Source organism: Pseudorca crassidens, chromosome 1 (assembly GCF_039906515.1).
Source record: "Pseudorca crassidens isolate mPseCra1 chromosome 1, mPseCra1.hap1, whole genome shotgun sequence".
NCBI classification, from domain to species: domain Eukaryota; kingdom Metazoa; phylum Chordata; class Mammalia; order Artiodactyla; family Delphinidae; genus Pseudorca; species Pseudorca crassidens.
This window is the reverse complement of record NC_090296.1, coordinates 106,357,923-106,381,306: the sequence shown is the minus strand read 5'-3', so window position 1 is coordinate 106,381,306 and position 23,384 is coordinate 106,357,923. Positions and strand designations below refer to the sequence as shown.

At 40.9% G+C, this 23,384-nt stretch overlaps 1 protein-coding gene, 1 long non-coding RNA gene and 1 other non-coding gene across 11 annotated transcripts in view; 1 reads left to right on the top strand and 2 right to left on the bottom strand.

Annotated features, from left to right (window-relative positions):
• The window catches only part of LOC137229922 (uncharacterized), a 75,337-nt gene that overhangs the window by 18,966 nt on the left and 32,987 nt on the right, over window positions 1–23,384 (top strand). For all 6 annotated transcript variants that reach the window (XR_010945917.1, XR_010945923.1, XR_010945920.1 and 3 more), the window contains exon 2: window positions 11,801–11,872. This is a non-coding gene — a long non-coding RNA (uncharacterized lncRNA). The remainder of the gene's footprint in view (window positions 1–11,800; window positions 11,873–23,384) is intronic.
• LOC137208221 (U6 spliceosomal RNA) lies at window positions 3,873–3,979 on the bottom strand. Its single transcript, XR_010935543.1, has one exon. It is a non-coding gene; the product is annotated as a U6 spliceosomal RNA (small nuclear RNA).
• MYZAP (myocardial zonula adherens protein) overlaps window positions 4,721–23,384 on the bottom strand; it is a 137,342-nt gene continuing 118,678 nt past the window's right edge. For all 4 annotated transcript variants that reach the window (XM_067748156.1, XM_067748148.1, XM_067748128.1 and 1 more), the window contains 2 exons: window positions 22,831–22,931; window positions 4,721–5,662 (listed from right to left, as the gene is read on the bottom strand). In XM_067748156.1, the coding sequence (XP_067604257.1) occupies window positions 5,566–5,662; window positions 22,831–22,931 (198 nt within the window). In that variant the 3' untranslated portion in view covers window positions 4,721–5,565. The remainder of the gene's footprint in view (window positions 5,663–22,830; window positions 22,932–23,384) is intronic.

Here is a 23,384-nt window from a genome sequence, read left to right as displayed (position 1 = left end):
GGGTGGTTTCAGGCAATTTTCATCTCTCTTTGAGTTTCCATTTCCTTAACCACAAAATGGTGGTAGTGACATTTTCTACACAGAACTGCTATGAAGATTGACTGCTTGCATGCTGTGCCTAGGTCCGTAACTCTTGGTCTCCTTTACTTCCACGAGCGAAGCCTCCTTCTGGATACTTTTCATTTGTAGATTTCTCCATGCTTATTGAGGTGTGGAATGAGTCCCCTCCTTTATAGGAAACTGCCCCTAAGGAGCTTACATGGATGAAGAGAAAGGAAATGGACACGATGGTCAGTCTTTTGATGTGAGAGTAGAAAAGAGGGGAGCAGGAAAAAAGTACCCCTGGGATTCAGAGACATCAAAGACTAGGAGGAGACAGACTCACTGGGAATAATTTTCGATGAGGATGAGGGTATTGAGGGTACACATCTGTGTGTCCCCAGCACCTGGCATGCACTGCTTGAACTGAACTGGCCTCTGAGTCTGGATGTCAGGGAGATCACTATGGTCTGATGTGGCCTGAAGTAGGACAGGAAGGAATCCTGCCCTTCCTGTCACACCCCTCACCCCACCCTCTGTCTTGGGGACCACCCTAGAACTCCTGGAGCAGGCCAATGGCATTTGATGGGGAGAAAGAGGGTGCCCAGAGTAGACAGACACGTGGACCAGCTCAGGTCCAGTCTTGGTTGGTGCACCCTCTGTCGGGGAGACCGTGTCACATCACCAAACTCCAGAGACTTCCCAAATGTTCCTCTCTTCCCAGCTAGCCCTGAAAGGAACCCTCTGGGGCATGTGCCACCCAGACTCAAACCCCATGTCAGGCACGTGGCCTGAATTTTTTGTCCCAATGGCTGACTCTTGCTTCTGACTGGGACACCAGCTGCTTCTAAGTAAGCCCAGTCCTATTTCCATTCGGCTGCCCGGTACTCTCTGGGCCCTGAGGACACTTAAAGGCCTGCATCTCACACCTGCACGGTCCCGAGCTCAGGTATCCAAAGGCAATATCCTGAAGGAACTTTATTCACTGCCTGTTTGGGGGGGCGTGCCTGCATAAAGCAGGCAATTTTATACACACCTTCATTTCTCACTCCCAGTGTTGGCAACGGAGTCAGGAAAGAACATCCTCATACTGTTGGTGAGAGCTTTCAGTGGACTCCAATTTCCAGAGGCCAAGTTGGAACCACGTACATGAAAAGACTTAAATGTGCCTAACTTGTGACCCAGCGATTCCTCTTCTAGGAATTTATCCTAGGCAAGTGTACAAAGACATGTGTACAAGACGGTTCAGCAGAGGATTGCTTTAAAAAGAGTAAAGACAGCCTCCAAAATTCCAACATCAGGGGATAGGTCAAGTAAACCATAGTACCTCAATAAACTGGAATCCAGCTAGCTGTAAGAAATAGTGGTGTAGCTCTATACATCTGTATCTATATAGAATGATATGTAAGTGATTATATATGTGGTTACAAAAGTATGTAGTGACAATAGGTAGCACTTACTAAGTGCTTACTATGTGCCAAGCACTATTCTAAGAACTCCACAGATATTAGCTCATTTAATCTGCACACAGTGACAGTTGGGAAAGAACTGTCACTGATCCCATTTTACAGGGACTCAAAGAGGTTCTGTGCTCAAGCCACACACTAGTGACTAAGCTGAAACAGTCTCCAGAGCCCACGTTCCTGAATACCACGATTCTGCTTCTCAGTATAGGGTCCTATGTGTGCTAAAACAAAATGAATGGGGGAGGGGGGTATGTTTAAGAAAGTCTGGAAGGATTGGAATGAGAATATTAATTGAGGCATTATCATAGGAATACATTTTTTTAAAAAAAACTTAACACACTGCTGTTTTTCATTTCAGTTAGATAAATTTGCTGTGTAATATTAGAGATCATTCCCCTAGTTCTACACGATACCCGTGCTTATGAGGAGGTTGAAGAACAAACGGCACTCTTTCAGATGGTGGGTTGAGTGTCACTAATTTTGACAAAGGGTTGAGAAGGATCAGCTCTGGTTTTTTTCAGTTTCAAGTCTGTACCACTGAGGAAGTCTCTTCAGTGGTCTTTTTAAATAGTTCAAATAATCTTTAAAATTCTCCACATGTTGAAGGTATATATAAAAGTATAAAGGGCCCAGGGACACCTTTAATGCTATGGAATGATCCCTGGCATCCTTTGAATTTAAAATCACGAATTTTTTTCCCTTTTTTGACTGTTTTAAGAAAAGAAAAAACGGGACGGGGGCGGTGATGTGGAGTGCTTGCAGAACAGTCTTTGTTGTATTAAAACCGACATTCTTTATGCCATGTTTCATTTAGAAGCTGTTTCCACACCAGCTTCTCCAGGGGCCCAGGGGTTGCCATACCTTCTGCCACTCTGAGTCCTGCTTCCCTACCTCCTGGTCCCAAGGCCTGCCTTTTCCTGAAATGCTCCTCCTTGGGGCTGCGCTAGGAAACGGTTTCTCATGCTAGAGCAGCTCAAAGAGTGAAGGTAGCCAGGAGTCAACAGTGCTTTAAAACACACCTCAGAATGGCAGCACCCTCCTCTGCGTCCATCCCCAGGCCAGGCCTCTGCGTGACCTACCTCAGTTGGCACTCACATTGGCCTATCAGGCGTGATTTTCCTTTTTTGAGTTGAAGTGTAGTTGATTTACAGTGTTGTGTTAATTACTGCTGTACAGCAAAGTGATTCAGTTACAGATATATATATTCTTTTCCATTATGGTTTATCGTAGGATATTGAATATAGTTCTCTGTGCTATACAGTAGGACCTTGTTGTTTGTGCATTCTATGTATAAAAGCTTACATCTGCTAACCCCAACCTGCCACTCCATCCCTCCCCCAACGCCCTCCCCCTTGGCAACCACCAGTCTCTTCTCTATGTCCGAGATTCTGTTTCATAGGTTCATTTGTGTCATGTTTTAGATTCCACATGTAAGTGATATCATATGGTATTTGTCTTTCTCTTTCTAACTTACTTCACTCAGTGTGATAATCTCCAGTTGCATCCGTGTTGCTGCAAATGGCATTATTTCATTCTTTTTTATGACTGAGTAGTAGTAATCCATTGTATATATGTACCGTATCTTCTTTATCCATCTATTGATAGACACCTAGGTCGTTTCCATGTTTTGGCTATTGTGAATAGTGCTGCTATGAACATAGAGGTGCATGTTTCTTTTTGAATTATAGTTTTGTCCAGATATATGGCCAGGAATAGGATTGCTGGATCATATGGTAACTCTATTTTTAGTTTTCTGAGGAATCTCCACACCATTTTCCATAGTGGCTGCAGCAACTTTCATTCCCACCAACAATGTAGGAGGGTTCCCTTTCTCCACACCCTCTCCAGCATTTGTTACTTGTAGAATTTTTAACGATGGCTATTCTGACTGGTGTGAGTTGGTACCTCATTGTAGTTTTGATTTGCATTTCTCTAATAATTGGTGATGTTGAGCATCTTTTCAAGTGCCTATTGGTTATCTGTGTTTCTTCTTTGGAGAAATGTCTATTTAGGTCTTCTGCCCATTTTTGGATTGGGTTGTTTGTTTTTTTGTTATTGAGTTGTATGAGCTGTTTGTGTATTTTGGAAATTAAGCCCTTAATGGTCACATTGTTTGCAAATATTTTCTCCCATACTGTAAGTTGTCTTTTTGGGTTTTTTTTATGGTTTCCTTTGCTGTGCAAAAGCTTGTAAGTTTGGTTAGGTCCCATTTGTTTATTTTTATTTCTATTGCCTTGGGAGACTGATCTAAGAAAACATTGGTACGATTTATGTTGGAGAATGTTTTGCCTGTGTTCACGTCTAGAAGTTTTATGGTGTCATGTCTTACGTTTAAGTCCTTAAGCCATTTTAAGTTTACTTTGTGGAAAAAATATGGAGTGCTTCATGAATTTGCGTGTCATCCTTGCTCAGGGGCCATGCTAATCTTCTCTGCATTGGTCCAATTTTAGTATATGTGCTGCCGAAGCGAGCACCGGGTAGGTGTGATTATCCCAAGTTTTTAGAACATGAAGTTGATATTCAGAGAGCTTTGATGACATGCCCAAGGTCCCACAACCACAATTTAAATAAAAATTTGGTTTCAAAATATGCGTTTTCCTCTTGACACTGTCCTGACTTGTGGTGATTTACTCAACTGAGTTGCTTTGCTTTCTTTCTTTGGCTTTTTTTTTAAGCGGGGGAGTAAGGGGTAGAGAGTTTGGGCACAAGGGAGCATGATTTTTTTTTTTTTTTAAGTAAAAATGATTTTTTTAATTTTATAAACATGAATGCATCTTAGTGTTTCTAGAAGGTAGGTTAACTAGATAAATTTCAGGGTTTAAAGACACACACACACACACACACACACACCCCCCTTCTCAGGGTTTAAAGACACACACACACACACACACACACACACACACCCCTTCTCAGGGTTTAAAGACACACACACACACACACACACACACACACACCCCTTCTCAGGGTTTAAAGACACACACACACACACACACACACACACACACACACACCCCTTCTCAGGGTTTAAAGACACACACACACACACACACACACACACACACACACACACACACACCTTCTCTTATGGTTTATAAATGATTCTAAGGACTGTACTGATTGAAAGATTATGGTGCCCTGACCTGGACAGTCCAAAACCCGATTCTGTTCTCTACCCCTTCTACACAGTCATGGATGACACACAATGATAGCATCAGTAGAACAAAATATATGGCATTTATTAAACATGTGACATAGGTTATAATATCAAAGTAGAGCATGCTTGAACAAATCACTCATTCCTTTAACAAAAACACCAATTAATATCAAAAACATTAAGTGATTAAATTTCCACAACATATAAAATTCTCTTTCAGTTAAAGTGAGAAAGAAAGAAAAAATAAATCACAGGTTGAATAAATACAGTGATTTCAGCTGGCCCCTTAAAGGCATAAGGCACAAAGTAAACCAAGGGGTTAGCACGTCAGAATGAAGCGTGTCTGCCCACATAAGAACCGGCTGCAGCCGAGGCTCCCACACCCCTGCACAGGTCCTCGGCACCTGCCCCTTCCTTCCCAGCGTCACATTTCCCCATGTGCCTGCACTCCTGCGGACAGGCTTCCCTGTAGCAGAGAAACACCGCCTCTAATACTTCTACGGGTAAATAAAACCTTCATGCTGTAACAAATGATCCTGGCAATAAGTAACATGAAATTTCAAGGTAATGCCTTATTTCCTCCCAGCCGAAGTCTAGTAAAACAGAAAATAGTGAGGAAATTCTCCTGATAGGACTCAGTGTCCGCATGGAAAGCTAATGACGGCCCAGTACAGCAGGGTACATACACTGGTTGGGTGTTTGAAATATGACCTTGAAACCTCTCTCTCCTGCCTTCCCCCTCCCCCTCCACTTTCCTTCATGTTTAAGAAGTGGATCAGAACCTCAGCAGTTTCCACTGCAGCTTAAACAGTGTATAGGACGAAGCAACAGTCACCCTTTCCAGACTTCAAGCCACAGGGTTCCAGGGCCTTTGTCCATCAGTGAAAAGTGCACGTCTCCAAGTGCTTAAGTCAGAGTTTTCTTCATGGTTAACTCCAGGACTCGTGTGTATGGGGTATAATTCCTGGAAGCCACTGCGATCTCACGAGTCCTACCTGTTTGGCTGAGAAATGAGAAAATGCAGTCAGGAATATGAAACAAAACTTACCGTATGCTTCACGTGGTAAGATAACTCTAGGAAATCCTTTTCAACACTTAAAAATAGACTGCAGTAATGTAGTTGAATATTTCATTTAAATATTATGAGGGAGGGAGAGAAAACCATAATTCAAAAAGAGTCATGTACCACAATGTTCACTGCAGCTCTATTTACAATAACCAGGACATGGAAGCAACCTAAGTGTCCACTGACAGATGAATGGATAAAGAAGATGTGGCACATATATACAATGGAATATTACTCAGCCATAAAAAGAAACAAAATTGAGTTATTTGTAGTGAGGTGGATAGACCCAGAGTCTGTCATACAGAGTGAAGTAAGTCAGAAAAACAAATACCATATGCTAACATATATATATAGAATCAAAAAAAAAAAAAAAAGATTCTGAAGAACCTAGAGGCAGGACAGGAATAAAAACGCAGATGTAGAGAATGGACTTGAGGACACGGGGAGGGGGAAAGGTAAGGTGGGACGAAGTTAGAGAGTGGCGTGGACATATATACACTACCAAATATAAAATAGATAGCTAGTGGGAAGCAGCCACATAGCACAGGGAGATCAGCTCGGTGCTTTGTGACCACCTAGAGGGGTGGGATAAGGAGGGTGGGAGGGAGACGCAAGAGGGAGGCGATATGGGGATATATGTATATGTATAGCTGATGCACTTTGTTATAAAGCAGAAACTAACACACCATTGTAAGCAATTATACTCCAATAAAAAAAAAAGTACATTAGTGGTTGCCAGGGCCTAGGAGAAGGAGGGGATGGAGTTTGACTGCTAAGGGGTACAGGGTTTCTTTCTGGGGTGAGGGAAATTTTCTAAAATTAGATAAGTGATGCTGGTTGCACAACTTTGTAAATATACTAAAAACTATTGAATTGCACATTCTAAAAGGATGAATTCTATGCTATGTGGATTACATCTCAGTAAAACTTATTTAAAAAAGAAAAATATGAGGGACCATTATTTTTAGCAATTTCTTTAAAAAGTTTTATTGGAGTGTACTTGATTTGCAATGTTGTGTTAGTTTCAGGTGTACAGCAGAGTGATTCAGATATACATATATTCATTCTTTTTCAGATTCTTTTCTCATATAGGTTATCACAGAATATTGAGTACAGTTCTCTGGGCTATACAGTAGGTCCTTGGTTATTTATCTTATATATAGTAGCGTATGTATATTAATCCCAAACTCCTGATTTATCCCTCCTGCCCACATTTCCCCTTTGATAACCATAAGTTTTCAATACCTGTAAGTCTGTTTCTGTTTTGTAAATAAGTTCATCTGTATCATTTTCAAAAAATAGATTCCACATGAGTCATACCATATGATATTTATTTTTCTCAGTCTGACTTACTTCACTTAGTGTGATAATCTCTAGGTTCATCCATGTTGCTGCAAATGGCATTATTTTATTCTTTTTTATGGCTGAGTAATATTCCATTGTATATATGTACCACATCTTCTTTATCCATTCCTCTGTCAATGGACATTTAGGTTGCTTCCATGTCTAGGCTGTTGTAAATAGTGCTGTAATGAACATTGGGGTGCATGAATATTTTCTAATTGTGTCTTTCTCCAGATATATGCCAAGGAATGGGATTGCTGGATCATATGGTAGTTCTATTTTTAGTTTTTTAAGGAACCTCCATACTGTTCTCCATAGTGGTTGTACCAATTTACATTCCCACCAACAGTGTAGGAGGGTTCCCTTTTCTCCACACCCTCTCCAGCACTTAACTGTTTGTAGACTTTTTGATGATGGCCATTCTGACCGGTGGTAGGTGATACCTTACTGTAGTTTTGATTTGCATATCTCTGATAATTAGTGATGTTGAGCATCTTTTCATGTGCTTTTTGGCCATCTGTATGTCTCCTTTGGAGAAATGTCTACTTAGGTCTTCTGCCCATTTTTGGATTGGGTTGTTTGGTTTTTGTTGTTGTTGTTTTTTCACATAGAGCTGCATGAGCTGTTTGTATATTTTGGAAATTAATCCCTGTCAGTCACTTTGTTTGCAAATATTTTCTCCCATTTTGTGGGTTGTCTTTTCGTTTCATTTATGGTTTCCTTTGCTGTGCAGAAGCTTTTAAGTTTAATTCGGTCTCATTTGTTTATTTTTGTTTTTATTTTTTAATTTTATTTTTTTATTTAAGTATAGTTGATTTACAATATGATGCCAATCTCTGCTGTTCAGCAAAAGTGACTCAGTTATACACATACAGGCATTCTTTTTTTATATTCTTTTCCATTATGGTTTATCATAGGAGATTGGATATAGTTCCCTGTGTTATATACATTAGGACCTTGTTTATCCATCCTATCTATAATAGTTTACATCTGTTAATCCCAAACTCCCAGTCCTTCCCTCCCCCAATGCCCTCCCCCTTGGCAACCACAAGTCTGTTCTCTGTGTCTGCGAGCCTGTTTCTGTTTTGTAGATAGGTTCATTTGTGCCATATTTTAGATTCCACATATCAGTGATATTATATGGTATTTGTCTTTCCCTTTCTGACTTACTTAGTATGATAATCTCTAGTTGCATCCATGTTGATGCAAATGGCATTATTTCGTTCTTTTTTATGGCTGAGTAGTACTCCATTGTATATATGTACCACATCTTCTTTATCCATTCATCTGTCGGTGGACATTAGGTTGTTTCCATGTTTTAGCTATTGTCAACAGTGCTGCTGTGAACATAGGGGCGCATGTATCTTTCTGAATTATAGTTTTGTTTGGGTACATTCCCAGGAGTGGGACTGCTAGATGACAAGGTAATTCTATTTTTAGTTTTCTGAGGAATCTCCATACTGTTTTCCATAGTGGCTGTACCAACTTACATTCCCACCAGCAGTGTAGGAGGGTTCCCTTTTCTCTACATCCTCTCCAGCATTTATTTCTAGACTTTTTAATGACTGCCATTCTGACTGGTGTGAGTTGGTACCTCATTGTAGTTTTGATTTGCATTTCTCTAATAATTAGTGGTGTTGAACATCTTTTCATGTGTCTACTGGCCATCCATACGTCTTCTTTGGAGAAATGTCTATTAAGGTCTTTGGCCCATTTTTCGATTGGGTTGTTTGTGTTTTTGTTGTTGAGTTGTATAAGCAGTTTGTATATTTTGGAGACTAAGCCCTTGTCTATTGCATCATTTGTAAATATTTTCTCCCATTCTGTAGGTTGTCTTTTCATTTTTATATGGGTTCCTTTGCTGTGCAAAAGCTTGTAAGTTTGATATGGTCCCGTTTGTTTATTTTTATTTCTGTTGCCTTGGGAGACTGACCTAGGAAAACATTGGTATGATTTATGTCAGAGAATAAATTCTAGAAGTTTTAGAAGTGTTATGGTGTCAAGTTCTAGAAGTTTTATGGTGTCATGTTTTATGTTTAAGTCTTTAAGCCATTTTGAGTTTATTTTTTGCGTGGTGTGAGGGTGTGTTCTAACTTCACGGACTTACATGCAGCTGTCCAACTTTCCCAGCACCACATGTTAAAGAGACTTATTACTATTTTATATTCTTGTCTCCTTTGTTGAAGATTAATTGCCTGTAGGTGTCTAGGTTTATTTCTGGGCTCTCTATTCTGGTCCATTGATCCATATGTCTGTTTTTGTACCAATACCACATTGTTTTGATTACTGTGGCTCTGTAGTATTGTTTGAACTCTGGGAGAGGTATGCCTCCTTTTGTTTTTTCCCTCAGGATTGCTTTGGCAATTCTGGGTCTTTTATGGTTCCATATAAAGTTTTGATTGTTCTAGTTCTGTGAAAAATGTCATGGGTATTTTGATAGGGATCGCATTAAATCTGTAGATCGCTTTGGGTAGTATTGCCATTTTAACAATATTAATTCTTCCAATCCAAGAGTATGGGGTATCTTTCCATTTCTTTGGATCCTTTTTAATTCATTAATGTTTTGTAGTTGATAGCGTGTAAGTCTTTCACCTCCTTGGTCAGGTTTACTCTGAAGTATTTTTTTTGGTGGTATTTTAAAAGGTATTTTTTTTTACATTCCCTTTCTGATATTTCATTGTTAGTGTAAAGAAATGCAACTGATTTTTGGATGTTAATCTTGTATTTTGCTACTTTGCTTAATTCATTTATTTGATCTAGTGATTTTTGTGTGGAGTCCTTAGGGTTTTATATATATAGTATCATGTCATCTGCAAACAGTGACAATTTCACCTCTTCCAATTTGGATACCTTTTTTTTTTCCTTGTCTGATTGCTGTGGCTAGGACTTCCAATACTATGTTGAATAGAAGTGGTGAGAGTGGGCATCCTTTTCTTGTTCCTGAATTTAGTAGGAAGGCTTTTTGCTTTTCACTGTTGAGTATTATATTGGCTGTGGGTTTGTCATAAATGGCTTTTATTATGTTGAGATATATGTTCCCTAGGAGGTGGATCCAAAAAGTTATTGCTGCGATTTATGTTCAAAGAGTGTTGCCTATGTTTTCCTCTAAGAGTTTTATAGTGTCCGGCCTTACATTTAAGTCTTTGATCCATTTTGAGTTTATTTTTGTGTATGGTGTTAAAGAATGATCTAATTTCATTCCTTCACATGTAGCTGTCCAGTTCTCCCAGCACCACTTATTGAATCCATTGTATATTCTTGCCTGCTTTGTCATACGTTGACCGTATGTGCGTGGGTTTATTTCTGGGCTTTCTGTCCTGTTTCATTGATCTATATTTCTGCTTTGCACCAGTACCATACTGTTTTGATTACTGTAGCTTTGTAGTATAGTCTGAAGTCAAGGAGCCTGATTCCTCCAGCTCCATTTTTCTTTCTCAGGATTGCTTTGGCTATTTGGAGTCTTTTGTATTTCCATACAAATTTAAAAATATTTTGATCTAACTCTGTGAAAAATGCCATTGGAAATTTGATAGGGATTGCATTGAATCTGTAGGTTGCCTTGGGTAGTATAGTCATTTTGATAATATTGATTCTTCCAATCCAAGAACATGGTATCTCTTTCTATGTGTTTGTGTCATCTTCTATTTCTTTCATCAGCATCTTACAGTTTTAAGAGTACAGGTCTTTGTTCTCCTCAGGCAGGTTTATTTCATTTTTTTTTTTCTTTTTCGATACTATGGTAAATGAGATTGTTTCCTTAACACATTTTGACTGGAGGCATATTACGGCCACAGGTGTTAGTTTCTACAAAAATCCGGGCTTCCCTGGTGGCGCAGTGGTTGAGAGTCCGCCTGCCGATGCAGGGGACATGGGTTCGTGTCCCGGTCTGGGAAGATCCCACATGCTGCAGAGCGACTAGGCCCATGAGCCATGGCCGCTGAGCCTGCGCATCCGGAGCCTGTGCTCTGCAACGGCAGAGGCCACAACAGTGAGAGGCCCACGTACTGCAAAAAAAAAAAAAAAAAAAAATCCCCTGGTCAATAATGTGTTAATTTCTCTTTCCGATCTTTTGTTGTTAGTGTATAGGAATGCAAGAGATTTCTGTGTATTAATTTTGTATCCTGCAACTTTACCAAATTCATTGATGATCTCTAGTAGTTTTCTGGTGGCATCTTTACAATTTTCTATATATAGTATCATGTCATCTGCAGACAGTGACAGTTTTACTTCTTTTCCAACTTGGATTCCTTTTATTTCTTTTTCTTCTCTGACTGCCATGGCTAGGACTTCCAAAACCATACTGAATAAAAGTGGCAAGAGTGGACATCCTTGCTTTGTTCCTGATCTCAGAGGGAACTTTGCACCATTGAGAATGATGTTAGCCCTGGGTTTGTCATATATGGCCTTTATTATGTTGAGGTAGGTTCCCTCTATGCCCAGTTTCTGGAAAGTTTTTATTGTAAATGGGTGTTGAATTTTGTCAAAAGCTTTTTCTGCATCTATTGAAATGATCATATGGTTTTTATTCTTCATTTTGTTAATGTGTATCACACTGATTGATTTGCGGATATTGAGGAATCCTTGCATCACTGGGATAAACCCCACCTGATCATGGTGTATGATCCTTTTAATGTGTTGTTGGGTTCGGCTTACTAGTATTTTTGTTGATTTTTGCATTTATGTTCATCAGTGATAATTGCCCTATAATTTTCTTTTTTTGTCTGGTTTCAGGGTGATGGTGGCCTCATAGAATGACCTTGGCAGTGTTCCTTCCTCTACAGTTTTTTGGAAGAGTTTCAGAAGGTAGGTGTTAGCTCTTCTCTAAATATTTGATGGAATTCACCTGTGAAGCCATAATTTCAGTACTTGTGACTGGTCTGTATTTTCTGTTTCTTCTTGGTTCAGTTTCGGAACGTTGTATGTTTCTAAGAACTTGTCCATTTTTTCTAGGGTGTCCATTTTATTGACGTATAGCTGTTTGTAGTAGTCTCTTATGATCCTCTGTATGTCTCTTATGATCTCTTTGTATCCTTTCCATGGTGTCTTCTTTTTCATTTCTAATTTTATTGATTTGAGCCCTCTCCCTTTTTTACTTGATGACTCTGGCTAAAGGTTTATCAATTTTGTTTATCTTTTCAAAGAACCAGCTTTTAGTTTCATTGATCTTTTCTATTGTTTTCTTCATCTCTATTTATTTCTGCTCTGATCTTTATGATTTCTTTCCTTCTACTAACTTTGGGTTTTCTTCTTTCTGTAGTTGCTTTAGGTGTAAGGTTAGGTAGTTTGAGAATTTTCTTATTTCCTAAGTTAAGAAGATTGTGTTGCTATAAACTTCCCTCTTAGAACTCCTTTTGCTGCATCCCATAGGTTTTGGATAGTCGTGTTTTCATTGTAATTTGTCTGTAGGTATTTTTTATTTCTTCAGTGATCCATTGGTTGTTTAGTAACATATTGTTTAGCCTTCATGTGTTTGTGTTTTTACCTTTTTTTCCCTGTAATTCATTTCTAATCTTACAGTGTTGTGGTCAGAAAAGATGCTTGATATGATTTCAATTTTCTTAAATTTACTGAGGCTCGCTTTGTGGCCCAGCATGTGATCAGTCCCAGAGAATGTTCCATGTACACTTAAGAAAGTATATTCTGCTGCTTTTGGATGGATGTCCTATAAATATCAATTAAGTCTATCTAGTCTGTTGTGGCATTTAAAGCTTGTGTTTCCTTATTGATTTTCTGTCTGGATGATCTGTCCACTGATGAAAGTTGGGTGTTAAAGTCCCCTACTATTAGTGTGGTACTGTTGATTTCTCCTTTTATGGCTGTATTTCCCTTCTATATTGAGATTCTTGCCTTATATATTGAGGTGCTCCTGTGTTGGGTGCATATATATTTACAATTACGTCTTCCTCTTGGATTGGTCCCTTGATCATTATGGCCTGCCCCTGGAGCTCCTATAGGTAGTGTCCTGTTGCCTGGGAGTGCTGACAGGGAAAGAAGCTCTTGTGGTGGTCCCACCCTCTCCCTATGTGTCCCCCAGTAATGGCACTTTGCCTCTGGCAGGCCCAGGCTTCTTCCGAATACACCCTCAGTTGCCACAGTCCAGCCTCTTCAGGCTGTTTCTACACAGCCAACCCTGGTCCTCTCCCTGGGTCTGACCTCCAGAGCCTGAGCTATAGCACCCAGCCCCTGCCCACACTGACCGACGAGTGTCTCAGGCTGGGGAGCACAGGGTGGCAGTGCCAACCTTCTGTGCAGGTTACTCTCTCTTTTGCCTCCCATAAACTTGTTACTGTGCTCTCCTCCTAGGCTCTGAAGCTCCCCCTGCCCGTCCAGGCTGGTCCCCCTGCTGTGAGGAACAGGTGTGGGAACCTTTCCTTCTTCACAGCTGCCTTCCTGGACGCAGGCCCCATCCCAGTGCTTTCTTTTCCTTTTTCCTTTTGTCCTACCTGGTTATGTGGAGGTTTTCTAGCCCTTTCAGAAGTCTGAGGTCTTCTTTCATTATTTAGTAGATGTTTGTGACTCGTTCCACTTGTAGGTGTATTTATAGTGTTTTTGTGGGAGAAGGTGAGTTTCCTCCACCATATTGATCCCCCTACCTGGAGCCAGCCATTATTTTTAGCAACTTTTAAAGGTTATACTAGGTATCCATGATTCAGAAAAATAAAAAAAAAAATGCATTCAAGGAACTCACAATTAGGCAGGAAAGATATGTATTTAAACAGTTGCAATGTGTTAGGTAATACATAAAGACATAAAAAGCTATACTGGATACTCTGCATTTGCCTGTTCAGATCCATCCCCCTTTCTCCACCCCACCCTGTGCCCTGGGAAGCTTACCTGAAGGTCAGCATCAGTGGGCTCCCTCAGCCTTTACCTTCCGGTTGGTTTGGACCAATTGGGAGATCAAGGGATGAGAGAATGGAGGACAGGGAGGACAGGACATCTGTTCCCTCTCATCAGTCTGCAGCTTGGTAGTTGGCTACATTCCTTTAGCAAAGGCCATGCTCCAGCTCACCCCTTCATCTCTTCTACCAGCTTTCTCTCCCCACCTCTTCAGGCCCAGGCTGGAAATAGCTCCAGAGCAAGCCAGTGTCCATTTTTTATTTCCCTAAAAGCAGCCCTCAAATTTTTACAGTCCCTTCATTTAAAGTCTCTTCTGTTTCCCTTTCTGCCAGGACCCTGAGCAATACAAGAGCGAACATATGGGCAAAGTGATAGCAGAACAAGTTAGCTTCACTGGGAGGAAACTGGCCCAGGGAAGGTGACTCCTGAAGGATGCCTAGGCATTCCTCAGGTGGGTGAGGAGGAGATGGGAATTCCAGGCAGATGGACAGTACGGGCAAAGGCAAAGAAGGGTGAACACAGAGGCCATGGTGTGGAAAGGAGACACGCTTGGCAGGACTGAAGCAAAGAGTTCATGATGAAGTGGCAGAAGATGAGGTCGGGGTGGGGAAGCAGGGCCCTGTGTGCCCTGCTAAGGGGTTCAGAAGGGGACAGCGAGCCACTAAAGGTTTTTAAGGAGGGGCAGGATATGTTCCTATTTTTATTCTAGCAAGATCCCTTGGCACCGCTGAGGGTTGGTTGATTGCAGAGGCGTTAGTCTGGAGGCAGGAGGTGAATTAGGAGAGTTTTGCTATTTAGGAGGTGAGAGAGACCATGAGAACTCAAACTCTGAAAGTAGCACTGTAGATGAAGAAGCACGGAAAGGTTGAGATGATATTTGGGAGGCAGAATTAATGGGATTTGGTGACTAAGATGGAGAAAATATCCCATTTCTTTTTCTGCCTAGACACATAACTACCTTTCCTAGCCTCCCTTACAGTTTGGTAGGCCACTTGACTATAATGGGCAGAAATGATTTACATTACTTGCAGGTTTAGCCCATATCCATTTTGCAGTCACAGATGTTTTCCTAAAAGGACAATCGGAGCATATTACTGTTCTCTTTTCTTTTAACAAATTTATTATTTTTGGCTGCGTTGGTCTTCCTTGCTACACGCAGGCCTTCTCTAGCTGTGGTGAGCGGGGGCTACTCTTCTTTGCGGTGCGTGGGCTTCTCATTGCGGTGGCTTCTCTTGTGGAGCATGGGCTCTAGGCACGTGGGCTTCAGTAGTTGTGGCTCATGGGCTCTAGAGCACAGGCGCAGTAGTTGTGGCGCACAGGTTTAGCTGCTCCATGGCATGTGGGATCTTCCCGGACCAGGGCTCGAACCCGTGTCTCCTGCATTGGCAGGCAGATTCTTAACCACTGTGCCACCAGGGAAGTCCATATTACTGTTCTTAAAACTTTCCAAAGTCTCCCCCTTGCTTCCTGGATGGAGTCTAAACTCCTCTGCAGGGTGTAAAGGCCTCCACCTTCTACTGTTATATCTCCTGCCTGGCCTTGCTAAGAAACACAGCTCTCATTTACACACTGCCTCTCAGCTCTGCCATCCTCACCTGTCCCCTCTGCCTTGAATGCTTCCCTCATCAAGTTGATCTGATGAATTCCTGCCTATATTCCAAGATTCAAACCAAACATCACCTCGTCTGTGACAGTCTCCCCAATTCCCTGCAGCAGTGATAGAAATTATCAATCATTCCTTTCTGTGTGCTCTGTTTCCTTGAGCAGCACTTCTCAATTTTCTGCTTACACAAGGTTCACTTTTGCTAAACTTTCCCATCAGTAATACCTCCCATTACCCTGAAGTGATTTTCAACTATGGTTGGGAGACAACTTCTTAATAGGGTGTATTAGAAGCTTGGGGGGAATGTTAAACTTCACATGTCTCTCCCCAAGAGATTCAATATTTCTTCCATGCTTTCCTCCCCTTGAAAATGACTGTCACAGAGGCTTGTGACACACTACTGGAAGCATCTCATTGCACCCACTGGTCTATATACATTCTCTGCTAGTTATAATTTCATGAAGCGTGAAAACCATATCTTGCTTATCTTCATGACCTCAGCAGCTCACTCAGGCCAGGCACAGAACTATCACTACACAGATGGATGACACAGGGAACCAGAGGACGACGGATTTCAAGGAGTCAGTGTCACCTTCACCTGGCACAGAGGAATCCGCAAGATTTGTCAATTCAGGGCTCTTCAGTGGCCTGACCAGGTAATTTAGTGGAGTGCCAGGGGCAGGAGCCAGATGGCAATCTGTGCCAACTCCTGTGCAGATGCCACAGAACAGAAATAGTCTCTGGTGACACTATCCTGAAAGCCCATAAAATTCAGAAATATTGATAAAGATGAACCCTCTGGTTTCAAAAACAGGCTCTCATATCCTCCCTTTCAAAAAGAAGTGAGGTATTTTATTTAGTTGAGCACTAGGAAACAATGGGTTTTTAAGAACACAAATAATTTCAACCCCAGAATGAAAATTCAGCCATTTCCTAGCCACATTAAGGCTATTGTTAACCTTTTATTAATCCATAAAGGGGCAGTTCCCTTGGGGGAAACAATAGCAGAGGCAGCAAATAAAGCTTTGACAGAAAGCTACTTTGTGTTTTGGGTTTTACAACAGAAATATGAAAACGTAGGCATTTTAAAGCCCTTACTATGCACTGGGCACTTAAGACAACAAGGAATATTTTTCATTAAATTGTACCTATTAAGACATAATTTATGAGTTCGCTGGAAACTGAGTTTCACTAAGGAGCGAGAGAAAGAAATCTTTTTTTTTTTGGTGTTCAATATTTTGTTTTCCACTTTTCTCTTTAAATGAAGGCTAGCTGACCTAAAATTGCTCTCAATGGCTTTGATTAATATATATTGAACTTTCCAAATCAAACTCGAGTTTCTCTTCTAAATAGGTGTTTAAAAGCCCCTGAAATCATGGTTGAGTGCCTTCGCACCTCTTCCCTCCTTGCTTTCCAGAAGTCTATGCAACACAAAGATGAGATGAAGGAGGGGGAGAATTTGAGAAGAAACTGGAGGCAGGGATGGGACTGAGTAGCTTAGAACACTGGTCTCCAGGAGGCTGGTGCAGTGGGAGTGGAGAGGTGTGAAGCAAGTCACGAAGGAAAAAGCCAGCCCTGTACGAGTGAGTGATTCCAGGACAAAGCAACTCATGGCTCAAAGGTGACTGCAGAATACTGAGCTTAGGCAACAGGAGCAGTGGTGGCGGCATCAACAGAAATATGCAAACGTGGTCACTACACTGGGCAATTTATGCCTGTATCTATCTTAATCATCTCAGCAAGTTTAAGGAGGAATTACTGTCAAAATCTATCTTCCATTCTTGGTAAGGAAATAGATTCAAAGGGGTTAGAGATTTGTCCAAAGCTATAGATATAGCAAGAGGCAGATCCAGGACCCAGACCCAGGTCTAATTTCCAAGCCACCGCTCTTAACCACAACTAGAGGATCTGACTTTGATGGGAAAAAATGATGTATTCAGCTATGGATAGGGTGGGTATGAAGATCAAGTGGGGCCCAGCAGGCGGCCAGGAATGAGGACTTGTATGCAAGAGAGAGGTCTGAACTACCTGACAGCGCAGCCACAGGGAAGAAAGAGGTAACTCCATGAGACTGGATGCCATCTTTGCAGGAACAAGTGCTGCCAAGATAGAACCCTTAGGAGCACCCAAGGTGGGGATCTGGGAGCAGAAAGAGGAGCCATCCAAGAAGATGGAGGACAGACCAGGGAAGTAGGGAAGGAACCAGGAGAGGAGAGTCCCACAGGAAGCAGATATTCTTCTGCTTAGGAAGAACCATCAAATGCTACAGTGAGATGGCTCCATTCAACAAATATTGATTGAGGGCCTGCCTGGTGTGAGGCCCTGCTCTTAAGTCAGTCCCAGGAAGACTGCAGTTAGTGACATAGATGTAAATCCCTGCCCTCATGGAGCTTACCTTCTAGTGAGGAGAGAGAGAATAAACACTAAGAAGCAAAACGTAAGCAAGAATTGCCTCTTTAAAGTCCTTTCTCACTTGGTGTGGACCTGTCATTCATTCTGCCAGTGAATGTTTATTGAGCATCAGGAAAATGCTAGAGTAGGGGATGGGAACCTAGGGTTCTTGTCCACAGGAGTGCACAGTGCTGGCAGGGACAGGGAAAGTGGTTAGGGAAGGGGACAGGGTAATACAAGGGGCTTAATGGCTCTATAAGAAAAGGCTGATTTCAAAGTTTTTCAGGAGCACATAAAAATAGAGCAGCTCTAATTGTAAGTCAAATGCTATTAGCAGTAGCATACCATGTAAGACTTGCAGGTATATGGAGAAATGGGTCGTAGGTGCCATACTGCTTTACAGGAGTACTGGGCTTTGTGCCCAGTGCCTGGAACACACTGGGATGCCTCTGATGTCACAGCTGACAGAGACCTCATCAATCACTGGGGCTTCCAGAGTGTCCAGAGGGTTCCAAACCACTAATAGTTTAATTGAAGAGCTCCATACATACTGAAGCACTATCCACTTGATTAAGCTATCAATCCATTTAATGAAATCACTTAACAGCCACCAGAATAAATAAGTTAATGTCATAGCACACTCAAATTTACTTATATTTGATACAGTGTCTGGAACAGGATAGAAAGCCTAGAAATAAACCCACACACCTATGGTCAACTAACCTATGAAAAGGAAGCAAGAATGTATAGTGGAGAAAAAGACAGTCTCTTCAGTAAGTGGTGCTGGGAAAACTGGGCAGCTACATGTAAAAGAATGAAATTAGAACATTCTCTAACACCATACACAAAAATAAACCCAAAATGGATCAAAGACCTAAATGTAAGGCTGGACACTATAAAACTCTTAGAGGAAAACACAGGCAGAACACTCTTTGACATAAATCGTAAATCACAGCAATATCTTTTTGGATCTACCTCCTAGAGTAATGAAAATTTAAAAAAATAAACAAATGAGACCAAATTAAACTTAAAAGCTTCTGCACAGCAAAGGAAACCATGAACAAAATGAAAAGACAACCCACAGAATGGGAGAAAATATTTGCAAACAAAGCAACCGACAAGGGATTAATCTCCAAAATATACAAACGGCTCATGCAACTCTGTGTCAAAAAAAACAACCCAATCAAAAAACGAGAAGACCTAAATAGACATTTCTCCAAAGAAGACATACAGATGGCCAAAAAGCACATGAAAAGATCACTCATGTGATCACTAATTGTCAGAGAAATGCAAATCAAAACTACAGTGACATTTCACACCAGTCAGAATGGCCATCATCAAAGTGTACGAACAATAAATGCTGAAGAGAGTGTGGAGGAAAGGAAATCCTCCTACACTGTGTTGGTGGGAATGTAAATTGGTACAACCACTATAGAAAACAGTATGGACATTCCTTACAAAACTAAAAATAGGACTACCATATGACCCAGCAATCCCACTCCTGGGCATATATCTGGAGAAAACCATAATTCAAAAAGATATGTGCACCCCAGTGTTCATTGCAGCACTATTTACAACAGCCAAGACATGGAAGCAACCTAAATGTTCATCAACAGAGGAATGGATAAAGAAGGTGTGGTACATATATACAATGGAATATTACTCAGCCATAAAAAAGAATGAACCTATGCCATTTGCAGCAACATGGATGGACCTAGAGATTTTCATACTAAGTGAAGTCAGAGAAAGACAAATATATGATATCACTCATGTGGAATCTAATTTTTAAAAATGATACAGATGAACTTATTTACAAAACAGAAACAGACTTACAGATATTGAAAACTTATGGTTACCAAAAGGGAAATGTGGGCAGAAGGGATAAATCAGGATCTTGGGATGAACATACACACACTACTACATGTAAGACAGATAACCAACAAGGACCTACTATATAGCACAGAGTACTCTACTCCATATTATGTGATAACCTGTATGAGAAGAGAATCTGAAAAAGAATGAATATATGTATATATAACTGCTGTACACCTGAAATTAACACAACATTGTAAATCAACTATATTCCAATAAAATTTTTAAAAAATACTTGATCCAGTGTCTTACGTGTAAAATCAGAGTTTTGATTTGGATAATAGGGATACTAGCTATTATTTATTAAGTTCCTAACTTTGGTCCAGTTACCATGCTAAATGCTTTATATACGTGTTTTCATTTAATCCTCTTCACAGCCCTATAAGATTTGATATTGTCATCTTCATTCCCATTTTAAGGATGAAATCACAGAGGTTTAAGAGAGACTGAGTAACTTGCCCAGCAGCTGACTGGGCAGGGAACCCACAGCCTGAGCCTTCCCAACTGGACTGCACTGCCAAGTTCTCTGCAGGAGAACAGGGGAGTAAGAACAAAACTCATCTGCATAACTGAGGCTTAAATTCATTACTTTTCTGGAGCCTGTTTTTAAAATATTCTGGAAAACACCCTGGAATCTTCTTATTAGTTAGATGCAAGTCTGAAGTCCAGGTGAGGACCAGGAATTGTATTAGAACAGACGTGACACAATTTAGCAGCTCTCTATTGAGTATTTTAAAACTACAGATGTACCATACCAGGACTCCAAAGGTATGGTTCAAATCCTGGCTGTGTGGCTTCTAGTGAATCCCTTTCTCTCTCTGGGCCTCAATTTTGGTGTCTCTAAAACAGGGACATTAAACTAGGTCAGGGGGTTCTAATTTGATTTTGACCACAGAGCTCTTTTATTCAAGCAAAATCTTACTTGGAATCTAACATATAAAACACACTAAAAGCTGAGTTTGTCAGGTTGTTTTTTTGAGGGGGGAAGGTCCCCCACAGGCCAGGTCCTTGCTCACCTCCTCAGCCCTGGAGGCCCCTCCCGGAGCCCTAGCACAGAGCACGCAGTTCCAAAAAGCACAGGTGGAAAACCACTGCCTGAATCACCTCTCAAGATGCTGTGCTCCTCGCCACCCAGACGTGCACAGCGTCTGTCACATAGTAGGCACTTCATAAATATTTGTGAGGAAACAAATGAAATATTACTTTGCCTTTTCAGAAATGTGGATACGTAGTTTTCATTTCCTCTGCTGATTGACCCAGGTAGTTAAAAGTGCTAAGATGGATCCTGGGGGAAACCAAATGTTACATTTATGGAAAAGCTGCTTTTAGATACTAAAGTGGCTTCCAAGTTCAGCGTGGCCGTAAGTTAAGGGTCTGTCAGCACTTCCATTATGAAAACCACTTTGTGGTTTCATAACTTAGCCGTAAAAGTTTGCTTCAGGCTATCCCTCGGCATACAAATTGAAAACCTTGCTTTAAGCCAAAATGTGGGAATTAGAATACAAACAATTTATTGGTTTCAGACGTAGTTTTGTACCCGTCTTAACCAAATAAGATTTATTATGTGGGCAATTAGAGGGAACTAAACCACTTGGTTCTTGAAGAATAAAAAAGGAGGAAAATAGCCACACTATTTATATTTTAAAAGTTGTGCCTGGACATGATCAGTCATTCTTTTGGGTCCTATTTTTATCAATTACTTTGTCCCCTGCATTGATGAGACCTGGAGTCTATTTACACATTCTTTTTCCTTCTTTTTTTAAATAAACATTTTCTGTTAATGACATCAGAATGATAAAATAGCCTTGTTTTTACCAAAAAGCAAGCACCATAAATGAGAATAATGTCAAAAAAAAAAAGCTTAATCCTGCTTTTGGTAAATACTTTGAGAATGGCAAGTGGCTCACTTTAATGAACAAAAAAGACATCAGTAATGAATAAAATAGGGAAGGAGATGAGACATTGTTCCTCAATGTTAGAGCTGGTTAGAGCTGAGAAGTCACCTAGTCAACTGACTTAACAGATTGGGAAACAGAGGCCTCAGCAAAGAGAGACCAGCCTGAACACATCCTGCGACTACTAACCTCAAGGATGAGAACCAGGTCTTCTACAGCCCAGTCTGGCGATCAGCTCATCCCTGTTTCCCACCCATGTAACCATTCAAGGCCCGGAGCCTACATTTTTCTGACCTACTAATGTCTAACATGACACACACACAAATGCCCCTAGTCACATAAAAATACACCTTCCCACGCACAGCGTATGAGGCCCTTTGTGACTTTGGTTACCTCAGTCACAAGCTATGTACCGTCAGTGGCCTTGTTATAAACTTGTTTTCTGTCCTGTTTGGGCCAAGCACAGTTTTGAGCACCTAGAGACAGTGGGTTGGTTACTGGGTCTCGCTGATCTGACTATGGAGAGACCCAGGTACTGGGCTTGTGAGCAGCTTAATAACACATGGCTCTGTCCTCTAGCTCAGAAATGCAACTGAACAAACCAGGTTATAGTTACTGTTTATCTGCTCATGACTGAAGCGGATCATGTATTTCTGAATCTGGTCCAATGCTTGACAACACTCTGTTACAGTACTGGGGAACAGACAGATCTTGTTCAAGGTTTAGAGCCTCCCTCCTCTGTTACTAAAGCACATCATTGAAAATGTCTGCCTGCCTGTCTGACTTCTCTTGCAGACTGCACTCTGGGGCAGGAACCCAATCTCATTCCTCTCTCTATCATCACTGTCTGGCACAGGGAAGGTACTCAACAGATATTTGTTGAATGAGCAAATGAATGAATAAATGAAGGACCAGATGCATGCATTCGCTGATAGGGCCCATCTCTCTCTGAAGTGGCTTCCCCAGGTCTCTCCTTCTCCACCCCTTGTGCCCTGCACAATCTCCCCACTCTGCAGAAGCCAGTCAGACCCTCAGCAGCCACGACTTTTCTTTGCAGAAGTACTTTAGAGAGAGTGCAATTCTGGGAATAACAGCCCAGGAAAGTATTTTCTTAAGTCAAAGGGGAATTTGAGTTGGAAAACCAGGAAATTCTTAAATACCTGGGTAGAAGATCACAGCCCACTCCAACCTCTCTGGTTTCCACTTCAGTCTTGGGCTGGGTTTCTATTAAATAGTCCAACCTGCTTTGTAGTTCATTATTCTAGAGATGAGGAAAAAAGTACTTTCAGTAAAGCAATTACGTTCCCCCACAAATACGTATGATACAATTTATATGTATTATCTGGATTTCCCCCTAGACACAGACATCTATCACAATGTATTTATTAAGGGCCTCTTACACAGTAGGAATTGAAGAAATACATTGATTGAATCCTTACAGATAGAGTGCATAGACATACACATGTATCCAATTTTACCTAAATGGAAACAAAATATCCTACTCTATACCATTATTTGCTGCTTTTCCCCACTCAACAATTTGTTGTGACTCTTTCCATGTTTATTAGTTTTCTTTTTATGTTAACAAATTATTTTAACGGGTTCATAGCATTCCATTGTATGGATCTACATTATTTATTTAACTAGTCTCTTATTGATGGCATTTAGATGTTTATCACTTTTTCTGCAATTATAAATAAGGTACAGCTCATGT